The sequence below is a fragment of the Phocoena sinus genome, chromosome 1 (assembly GCF_008692025.1).
Source record: "Phocoena sinus isolate mPhoSin1 chromosome 1, mPhoSin1.pri, whole genome shotgun sequence".
NCBI lineage: Eukaryota > Metazoa > Chordata > Mammalia > Artiodactyla > Phocoenidae > Phocoena > Phocoena sinus.
In genome coordinates this window covers 118,371,251-118,381,916 of record NC_045763.1, presented here as the reverse complement: position 1 = coordinate 118,381,916, position 10,666 = coordinate 118,371,251, and the positions used below count along the sequence as shown (strand labels likewise).

The 10,666-nt window shown below is 52.6% G+C and overlaps 2 protein-coding genes across 3 annotated transcripts; one reads left to right on the top strand and one right to left on the bottom strand.

Annotated features, from left to right (window-relative positions):
- On the top strand, positions 1-5,501 carry NR1I3 (nuclear receptor subfamily 1 group I member 3). The gene is given in 17 exon segments (XM_032607353.1): positions 1-111; positions 114-186; positions 1,622-1,683; positions 1,686-1,735; positions 2,914-2,989; positions 2,992-3,077; positions 3,301-3,328; positions 3,331-3,441; positions 3,659-3,716; positions 3,718-3,799; positions 4,064-4,109; positions 4,112-4,161; positions 4,163-4,206; positions 4,395-4,502; positions 5,369-5,396; positions 5,399-5,455; positions 5,457-5,501. Coding segments are annotated over 17 exon segments (1,035 nt in total). The 5' UTR covers positions 1-80.
- Positions 4,567-9,343, bottom strand: TOMM40L (translocase of outer mitochondrial membrane 40 like). 2 transcript variants are annotated; one of them, XM_032607329.1, is made up of 10 exons: positions 9,203-9,343; positions 8,732-8,982; positions 8,373-8,440; positions 7,979-8,071; positions 7,606-7,707; positions 7,353-7,458; positions 7,041-7,163; positions 6,800-6,876; positions 6,505-6,607; positions 4,567-6,365 (listed from the first exon to the last, which is right to left on the bottom strand). In XM_032607329.1, the coding sequence occupies exons 2-10, from the start codon at positions 8,844-8,846 to the stop codon at positions 6,226-6,228; spliced, it is 927 nt and encodes a 308-aa protein (XP_032463220.1). In that variant the 5' UTR covers positions 8,847-8,982; positions 9,203-9,343; the 3' UTR covers positions 4,567-6,225. The 2 variants fall into 2 exon arrangements, with proteins under 2 accessions (XP_032463220.1, XP_032463230.1); XM_032607339.1 differs by lacking the exon at positions 7,041-7,163 and having other exon boundaries at positions 4,685-6,365.
- Between the last annotated feature and the right edge of the window lie 1,323 nt (positions 9,344-10,666).

The window sequence follows — 10,666 nt, the reverse complement described above, 5'->3', positions numbered from 1 at the left end:
AGGTCAAGGGTGGTCCAGAGCTGACTGATAACCCCTCTGACGCTCAGGGGCCTGTGACGGCCACTGCAACACCTGAAGCCATGGCCCGTGAGGAGGACGAGCAGGGGAATTGTGTGTGTGCAGGAACTGAGCCACAGGCTATCCCTTCCAGGCCCTGACTTCTGAGGACTGCAAGGGTTTCTTCAGGTGAGAACCTCCTCCCCAGCAGAAACGCCCTCCCAAACTGCCTGCCAGGCAGCCTTTAAGCCCTGGCACACGCCCAAGCTTGTCCAGTTACATCACTCCTGCATCTTGAAGCCTGACTACCCTGTGGCTAGCACGCTGCAAACTGCCAACCTCAACACTTGTATAAACATGAGGCAAAATAACAGAGGGAAGGCTGAGTGCTTGTCCTATGGACACAACCCCTTGGTCAAGGGTACTCACTACCTGCAAAGCACCAAACTAGTACAGCACCAACTAGGCTCTCCTGACTGATTCTGTGCCCCACTGGAAATGCTTGAGATGCGTTGTATCCTCTCTACCCCTAGGGACCTCTGGGCACAGCTCAGAGTAGCCCATGTCACCACAGATTTTTTTTTTTTTTTTTTGGCCACTTGCCTTGCGGGATCTTAGTTCCCCAACCAGGGATTGAACCCCAGGCCCTCGGCGGTGAAAGCGCATAGTCCTAACTGAAACGGTGCACCTCAGATTGGGACTCGAACCCAGCCTAGACCCAGATCGGGACTTGAACCCTCTCGGCCAGGACTCGAACCCGGCCAAAACGTACGGTCTTCCAACTGAGATCACATACCTGGTTTCAGGACTTAATGACGCTCAGGTTCTTGATGTCTCATCACAGAAAGAATTCAGTGAGAGACAAAGCGATAGGTAAGAAATGGATTTATTTAGAGAGAAACGCACTCCCTAGAGAGAGTGTGGGCCACCTCAGAAGGTGAGAAAAGGCACCAGGGTCTGGGGTTGTCAGTTTTTATAGGGGTGGGTATTTGCATATGCTAATGAGTGGGAGGAGTATTCCAGCTATTTCGGGAAGGGGCGGGGATTTCCAGGAATTGAGCCACCGCCACTTTTTGATCCCAGGTGGGCCTGGGAACTGTCATGGCGCCTATGGGTGTGTCATTTAGCTTGCTGATGTGTTACAGTGAGCGTATACTGAGGCTCAAGGTCTAGTGGAACTCGACTTGTCTTGGACCCATTTGGTTCTAATCAGTTTATGTCATGTCCTTGGGCTATGTCATTCTTTCAAAGGTTGTGCCCTGCCCCCTTCCCTCCTGTTTCATAACCACTGGAATTCTCACCATAGTTTCTTTTTTTTTTTTTTTTTTTTTTTTTTTTTTGCGGTACGTGGGCCTCTCACTGTTGTGGCCTCTCCCGTTGCGGAGCACAGGCTCCGGACGCGCAGGCTCAGCAGCCATGGCTCACGGGCCCAGCCGCTCCGCGGCATGTGGGATCTTCTAGGACCGGGGCACGAACCCGTGTCCCCTGCATCGGCAGGCGGACTCTCAACCACTGCGCCACCAGGGAAGCCCCATAGTTTCTTTTTGACCATTTCATTTCAGCCCCTCACATACCTACCTGCTCGCTGCCATCCCCAACCCTCACAATGTCTCTGTCCTCTCAGGCGAACAGTCAGCAAAAGCACCGGTCTCACGTGCCCCTTTGCTGGAAGCTGGAAGGTCAACAAGGCCCAGCCTGCAGGTTGCAGAAGTGCCTAGATGCTGGCATGAAGAAGGACAGTGAGTTGGCCCCTTTCCATCCCGAGAATCCACTATGTTCCTCCACTGACTATGCTTTGCCCTTGTTCCCACAGCGTATTCTCCACAGGGCAGGCAGAGTAAGCTTTGTGAAACAACTCAGACAATGTCACTATTCTGCTCAAAACCTCCAAGGGCTCCTCCTCTCTCTTATGGTCCATGATCTCATGGGCCAGCTCCTCCATACCACCTCTCAGATTTCACTTCCGACTCTTCCCCTTGCTCAACCCATCCCAGCCACACTGACGTCAATGCCATTCTCAAACATACCAAGCACACTCTTCTCAAGACGGTTGTAACCTGTACTTGCACTTGCCATTGCCTCTACCTGGAATGCTCTTCCCCTAGATATTTATATGGCTTGCTTTTACTCTTCCATCTCTCAAATATAGTGCCTGTCACTTAGTAGGTACTTGATAATTGTTGAATTATTTAATGTTTTTTTCTCTGTGCCAGGTAATAAGGCTCTGCCCCCAAAAGATAATGTAACTCATATCCAACTTAAAGTAACAGAAATCAACTTGTCCAAGTCCACTCGGCTGAAAAGTTGTAGAGTCAGTATTCACCAGACCCTTGCTTTCTCCATGACGTCACACTGCTTTTCAATATGGAGCAGTGGAAAGGAAACTGTAGAAGTCAAAAAATCTTGAATTCAGTCTACATCACGTTAAGTATTTTGTGACCTTGGACCTGTCACTGGAATGTCAGTCTGTTTCTGAAAAATATGGATAATAACACCTGCCCTCTCCACCCACAGGATTGTTTCATTCAGTGAGACTTAACCTCAGAAGCCTTGAAATTATAAAGCTATGCAAACATAAGGTGATGTTTTTGGTATCACAAGCCCTCCCTCTTCAGTGCTCCCCCAGAAGTCAAACATCTCCTTATACTATTCCCACTTTATTGTCCATCATTTTTTTTCCTTCCCACAGTGCATTGTTTTTTGCTGCAGTGCCTCACAGGTCAGGGGAAGTATACAGGAATCCCCTACCACCTGGAGCCCCTGTGACTTCAGCCAAGCCCAAGGAGGCCTCAAGAACTCTCCTCCCTCCCCGCGTCCTTCATTACGCAGTGTCTGAGGGCCCCAGACCAGGGGCTGACAGAGAAAGGTGCTCTCTGCTAGTCTCAATAGTTTTGTCACATCCCTTCCCCGGGCACAATGATCCCATCGGCAGAAGCCCGGGCGTTGCGGTAAGCAAGACAGGCCCAGCGGCGGGCACAGCGAGCATCGATGCAGCTGAGGAGAAAAAGCTAGTCCAGACACTGCTGGGGGCCCAAACTCGCCACGTGGGCACCATGTTTGACCAGTTTGTGCAGTTCAGGGTGAGCATTTACAGGATTCAAGCTGAAACATTACCAAAAGGGTGCCCAAGGAGGCTGGCCTGAGGGAGGGGGCTGTGTGCCACACACCAATAGAGGACAGGACTTCTCCAGAACCCCAGCCGAGGCAGACTCCTTAGCCCGGAACCCTTCCAAGATAAAGCTGGAGAGGCCTAAAAGAGATCCCTAGGACCGGGGCCTCTCACCCAGGCTCTGATCTCTGCAGCCTCCCGCTCATCTGTTCATCCATCACCAGCGCTGTCCACCCAGTTCCCTGTACTGCCTCTGCTCACACATTTCGCAGACATCAACACTTTCATGGTACAGCAAATCATCAGGCTCACCAAGGACCTGCCCCTTTCGGTATGTGACCTCCCCTTACCTTTCGGGAAGAAAACACTCCAGTAAATTATAATCCCACCCTCACCACCACCCCCGCCCCAAAAAAAGGTCACTAACCAAACTAACCCATCCCTCAGCCTTTTCAAGTAGCAGGTCTTGAATTCCCAGCTTTTTTAAGTGTCTCAATCAGAACTGGGAGTTCCTCTCCCTCTCTGAAGTTCAGGCTAGAGTCTAAAGAGCAGGTTTCCTGCTCTGGCCCATGGAGGACCAGATCTCCCTTCTCAAGGAAGCAGCTGTAGAAATGTCACATTGCACTCAATGCCACTTTCTGTCTCCAAACACAAAACTTCCTCTGCGGGCTTCTTCCCTACACAGAAGATGGAGTGCATGGTGAGATGGTGCTAGAACAGTAGAGGACATGCATCCCTTCTGTATGGTATGTGGCGAGGTGACCTGAAGGCTCCTAAGCCTGGTGGTGCAGTGGTTAGGAATCCGCCTGCCAATGCAGGGGACACGGGTTCGAGCCCTGGTCCGGGGAAGGTCCCACATGCCGCGGAGCAACTCAGCCCGTGCGCCACAACTACTGAGCCTGTGCTCTAGAGCCCGAGAGCCACAACTACGAAGCCCGTGTGACACAACTACTGAAGCCCGTGTGCCTGGAACCCACAGTGGGGCTCCAGGAAGAGTTTTTGGAGTTCTCTTCGGCTTCCATAGGACACTGCGCCAACTGCAGCTCCAGGAGCCTGGAGTATGTGTTCATGGCTGCCACGGCCCTCTTCTCTCCTGGGAAGCATCCCTCAAAGCCCAGAAGCTTTTGTTCCACCACCTCTGCCCAAACTCCCAGCTCCCTGAATCCATCCATCCAGGCCTTTTAGTCTTCAAACCTGTGGAACGGGTCTATCCCAGTCTTGGCTCCCCAGGGCACCATGCAGGCCACCCGCAACCTCCCACCTTGTCCTTCCCCACTCCCTATCTTAGAGACCGGCCTGGGATAACCCAGAGAGCGGGGACTGATCAGTTGCAAGAGGAGATAGCGCTGACTCTGCAGAGCTATATCAAAGGCCAGCAGCAAAATCCCCGGGACCGGTACAGTGGGACTGGACACGTGGAGGCTGCGCCAGGGTGGAAAGGAGTTAGGGAGACACTGAACTCAGGATGAGTGCTTTTACTGTCCTTTCCTTTGGGAAACCAGGGCCCCTGGGGGTCTAGTCCTTCCCTCCCATCTCATAGAGTTCCGGCATTCAAATTGCTCCTACTGCTGTTTCATCTCACTTTTCCCAGATTTTTTTTTATTCAGGAGAGATGCAAAGTAGTAGCTCACAGGCTCGGTATAATAGCATTCCTGAGATTGATGACATCCATCACCTCACCAATCCAACTCCTCCAGACTAAAACAGACTTTCAAGAATCTTGTTCACTCTCTTTCCTTGGCCCTTCCCCTCCTTCTCCATTGGTCCAATTCCTTTAATTTTTCATTCCCCTTGAAGTTATGGTCATTCAGTTTCATGGCCGACGCCAGCCCTTGGTTCAACAGTCCATGATCTAACCAGGCTCTGAAGTACACTCCACTTCTGTTTTGCTTATTCCTCAATGTGCCAGTTTGGCCAGAAGAGGGTTGCTTTATACCATAGAACACACCCACCTTCTAGAACCTGCTCTAGAAGGCCAGATCCTCGGATTCCACACAGCTGAATATCTGGCAAAGTCTGGGGCTTTCTTCACACTTGGCCCTCTGAGCTCTGGGTTCAAGAAAAACGTCATGGTGAGAGAAGTCAGTGTCAGATAGAGGCCCCACTGGGGACCTTTGGAGTTTTTGATACATTTGTCACATCAGAGCATATTTTCCCTCATGTTCAGACCTAGCTTCACAGAGAGGCAGTTTAGGGGGTCAGGGCCTCAGGACAAGACTCTCAGCTGCCTATCTCTCTTCTCCTTCCCTGGTGACCCCAAAGGTTTCTATATGCGAAGCTGCTGGGGGCCGGTTGGCTGATCTCCGAAGCATTAACAATGCATGTTGGTACCAAATCGAGAACATCCAGGGGACTGTCCACCATGGTGCCACTGCTCCAGGAGACCTGCAGCTGAGGCCCAGTTCGCCTCCTTCCCCAGACCACCTGGACATGCTGGACTGGAAAGGGGAAAATGCTCGGACCAGAGGCTGGAGCCAGTAAACAGGGAGCCCACTGGTTGCAGTGAATGATCAAAGCAACGTCTGCCTCTTCATGCGGTAATGGGGAGAATGAGGGGTGGCCATGGGGACAAAGTTGTTCTCTGGAAGCACAGATGATGGGGAAGGAGGAAGCCTCAGGGCTAAGAGGTAAAGAAGCTCCGTCTGGGAATAGGTGGGCCCCACTTTCTGGGGTCAAAGATTTAGCCCTTCAGCCCTTCTTTCCCAGCCTTGGGAAACTCTGGGATGGAAAACAGGATGGGAGCTAATGCCATGCAGATTTTTCTGCTCTGAAGAGGAAGAGGCTAGGAGCTTTAATCCATAAGGAAATGAAGGAGGTGGGAGTGCGGGGAGAAAATGCAGCCAGACAGACCCCTTAATTCTTCTCCCTTAGTCCAGAGCCATAAGAGTATGGGAAGATGAAACTGGGGCTGATGGCAGAGGTGGGAGCCTCAAACCACTGCCTCAGCAGCTGCCTCTGTGGCAGCTCCAGTTCTGAGGAGGGCATGTATTGTGCCCACTCTGCTCCTGGGACCTAGAGGTCACCCAGCAAGGTGGGCTCTTGAGAGGGGCCTAGTTCCTGGCCCCAGGGCACCTGACTCAGAGGTTCCAGCTGTTATGGGGGCTGGCTCTGGGACAACCTCAGCCCACAGTGATGCTGAAGCCACAGTGGAATCTGTTGCGCCAGTGATTAAGGAAGGCTCCAAGGGCGAGGGTGACGGGCAGGGGGGGCATCTTCTTCTCCAGCACAGCACCCACACACCAGTTACTATCCACCAAGCCTGTTGGGGAAGAGAATATACACTAGGTTATCTAACAGGGCTCGGAGAAGGGGGCCAGCAGAGGAAGGCGGAGCTTCCCTCCCACTGTCCCCCACCCCAATCCCTCAGCACCTCCGAATGTCATCTGAATAACCCTCACCTCTAAATACCATGTTGGCCTGGGGCAGAGTCAGGTGGTAACCAAAAGAGAAAGTTGTGTCTTGTAGCCTCGTATTTGCCTCAAACTCCACTCCAACCTGAACCTGAGAACCATGGGCAAGGATGGGAGAGGGATCTGTCTCAGTGAAGACTAGAGGAGTCCTGACAGGGGATCAGCAGAATGGAGATGCGCATGAAACGTATATGTAGCGAGGGTAGGAAGAATAGTGGGTCAGCAGGGCCTGTGGAGGTTGGGAGGGACTCGTTGCAGCAGGGGATGGGATCAGTAGACTCACCTGTTCATTTGCCTTGTGGTAATAACTTGCATGGGCCCCACCTGATCCCACATTCAAGGTAGCTACCCAGTGTACAGCTGTCAAAACCAAAGTACAACAAAAACACACACACACACACACACACACACACAAAAAAAACAAAGCACAAGTGAAAAGGAGCATTACTGTAATAGAACACAGGCCAGGACCCCAGCCAAGTCCAGAATTTCCCTCCCTGTCACTATTCCTCCTCACCCCATACCCGAGTACTTCCCAGCCAGTGTCAAAATGGCCCCCTCTTCGCCTGGCCGCCGGTGATAAACTAGCTCTCCTCCCAACACCAGCCGATGAGTGAGGCTCTGCAGGAAGTGAGCAACCATGATCACTGTGGGGTGGGGAGACATGGAGTCACTCACAGAGACAGGCCCTCTACCTCACCCCCAGCAGCCCCCCACCCCAGCCTGCCCCAGAAAGTTTCTTTTCTAATCCCTGAACCGTACAGACCATGAAGAGGCATACCCAGCATTAGCAAGTGGGCAGCCAAGACAAAAAGAACCCTGTACCAATTCCTCACCCGATTCCCCAATCAGGTCAGGATTTCCTAGGGTCAGAGTGGCTGTGTAGTCATCTCCCCGATACTCGCCATCAAACTGCCACGTCAGGAACTTGGCCTGCTGCGTCTGGGTAGGGAGAGGGAGAAGTAAAATCTCCCTCCCTCTTTATGATCACTGTTGCCTCTGTTCCTCTCCCTGAGCCCCCAGAGCAGGACACTCATAGGGCAGAAAGAGGAAATGCTTCAGTAGATGAAGGCAGGAACCATGGGTCACCTGGAAGACAGCCTTGGCTCGGAGCCGCTCTGCCAAGAGGAGCAGGACCTGGGCGTTGAGGCTGCCACTGCTGTCCATGTCCCCGACCACAGTGGGGAACACCTGTTGAAGAGTGTCCAGAGTAAGACTGAGCTGGGTGGCACCACTCAGTCTAAATCCAAATGTAGGATTTCTTTAACGGTACCCGGCGCCCCCTAGTGGAGCCACAAAGACAAACTCCCAGCTCATCACAAATGTTTCCCCACCCTCTCCCAAGAAACACAGAGGAGGTGCCCTGCCCATTCTTCCTCATAACACACACATTTCCTCCTCCTCTACACCTGGGTCCTAGCTGGGCTTTTAGGGAGATAACCCAGGTGTGCGGAGCCCTCACCTCAGTTGGGCTAAGTTGCCAGTCCCCTGCATAGGCCGCATGGAGGTGATAGCCCGGCAAGCCCAGAGCACTCATGTGTACAGTGTGAGCCACCTAAGGAAAGAGAAGTTAATGGAGGAGAGAGCATCTCTGCTCTATTTCAATCCCCCACCCCACCCTTCATCTTGTCCCCATCCAGCAGGTCTTTTAAGAAACCCAAACATTACAACATATACAGCGGGTCACCAGATTAAAAGCAACGAGTCCCACAGGGAAAGGAAGTAAAGAGAGCCCCCATATTCTCTCTCTTTTGTCCCATATAGCCTGGCTAAGGCTGGAGCACAAAGGAAAGGAGAAGAGGATCCAGAGACAGGCAGGGAGGAATTGAAAGGAGGGGCCAGAAAAGTGGGAGCACCTGGAAATGGCTGCTCAGAACCTTGTTGACAACGAGCTTCACTCCCTCCATCTGTGCTGGGAATACATCTGAAGTGGGTGGAGGAGAGGGGAAGGGAAGGAATAAGCACAGGCAAGGAACCCCTACCCCATGAAGTAGTCTCCCCTTTCAATCCCATAGAAACTGCTTTGGAGGAATTGACCTCCTTTCAAGTCCTGTAACAGGAAGTGCTCCGCTGCACTGAGCACCTGATCCTCCCTGAGGCTGCCCGCCCCAGCTGTGATCTCCCCTTTTCTGCTCCCATCACTGGACACCCACCATTCAAGACCCTCCCCTTCTCTGCCCCTTCAACTTGAGACACCTAGATGCCAAGTTCTCACCTTTGCATAGCCGGTGCAGCTCATCGAAGCTCCCAGGGCTGGGGAGAGGTTCCTCTCGACGGGGGCTCCGGCGGGGCAAAGCCCCCATCGGTGCCAGGCCCAATGTGTTCCCCATTTCAGTCCAGAGGTCAGGGGAGGGGCCGGGGTTCGCCTGGGAAAGGACGCTATTGCTCCCTCTACCCCGCACGGGTCCCACCCCCCATTATCCGGCTCCCCAGTCCCAGAAACTTCCACATGGTCCGACGCTAGACCTGGAACAGGAAAAGTGGGGGGAGAGGGCACCGGTGGGGAGCTTGAACCCCAGGCACACTCCCATCCCATCTTTAATCCCTCACCCCCACCTGTCACCCCTGTACCCTCCCCCACTCTCTAATCCTAGCCTCCACTACAGACCTCACCCAGCTTCCTAGCCTTTCTGCTCTTCATTCCTATGCCTCAAGGTGAGGCTTGCAATGGAGCAGTAACCCTTACCGTCTCATTCCATCATGCTGCCCCTTTCCCCCAGGCACACCCCGGTCATCTTGATGGGGGCAGCCATCTTGAATGATGGCAGAACTGCGGCTTCACGTTGCATTCCCAGCGTAGTCATGAACACCATCTTGGAACCGGGCGAAAAAAAAAGGTTTCAGAGACCCAACCTTCCCCTGATTGGGCTCCGCCCAATCGATAAAAAAAAAAAAAAAAAAAAAAAAAGGCTGCTTGGCTGCTGAGCATGGGCCAGTGGGAGAGGAGGACGCAAAGGAGTGGCAGACCTCTCATCATGAGAGCTCCAATCTGGCACTGCAGAGACAGACGGGACTTGTTGGTAGCTGCTTAGACTTACTCAGGTAGATGGCCTTAGATCGCCCTGCCTTTCCAAGGTCGGGAAAAACCTTTGAGCGTGCAAGACACTAGAGGGAGCATCTTGGAGCTTGAGCCACTGAAGTTCTCTCCACCATATAGCCTGGAGACGCGTTTTGTGAAGGGTGGCGGAGGGAATGACTGTGAAAACTTCTTTCGAACACTGCTTCGGAACACCCCTAGGCGGCCCCCACCCTCCCAGGCCCTGGGGACTCCCCCTCACAGTCCTGAACAGTACACAGTACACCTCCAAATGAGTTCGACGCACAGGTACAGCTCTCCGTAGGCAAATGGACCTACGCTTCCCTCCTGGAGGTCTGCACCTCTCAAAGTTGGCGCTCTTGTCGTCTTGGTAGAATGGGAATGGGTGTGAGAATTTGGGGTAGAGGAGCAGGGGCTGCAGCCTTAATTCTAGCAGAACTATTCCCTGAAACAATTGACCCCTGAAGTTAATCCTTCCTTCCCTGGTTCCTTAGGCAGAGTTGGCAAATAAAATCGAGGAATATGGACTCCTGCCCTCAATGCGCTCCACTCCAAAGCTACAGACAAGTCAATGGAGTGCCCTTCAAGAACTAAGTGCTCCACAAGGGAATGGTTGAAGATAGAATAAGATTTCTTAGGCTCTGGTCGCCTCCCCACTAGCTCTCACATCACCACTCCCATCTCCCAGGAATGCTCTACGTATACTTTGAGGGCAAAAGGATGAAAGATACAAATACTTCTGATATCTATTTAGCTGGTTTCACCCAAATACCTTGGATCTGGGGAATGCGCCTCTGCCTTCCCGCACAGTCAGGGCTGGGACAAGGGTCAGGGCCTTGGTCAGAGGGATGCTATGGCTCCTGCTGACACATATTGGCTGACCACTGCCTAGAACCGGTAAGGTGATCAAATGCCCAGAGACCTTCAACCTTTATCCTTGGTAGAAGCCTCTCATTCACCTCTTTTCCTGCCAGAGCACTCCAATTCGGGGGGAGGGCAGCGGCTGCTTTCTGAATTTGTTTTATTGGGGGTGGGCTGTGCTCACTGATCGGCTCTAGTGTTTTCTCTCCCATCTCATTCATTACACATTAACTCAAAAAGGTACAGAGTCAA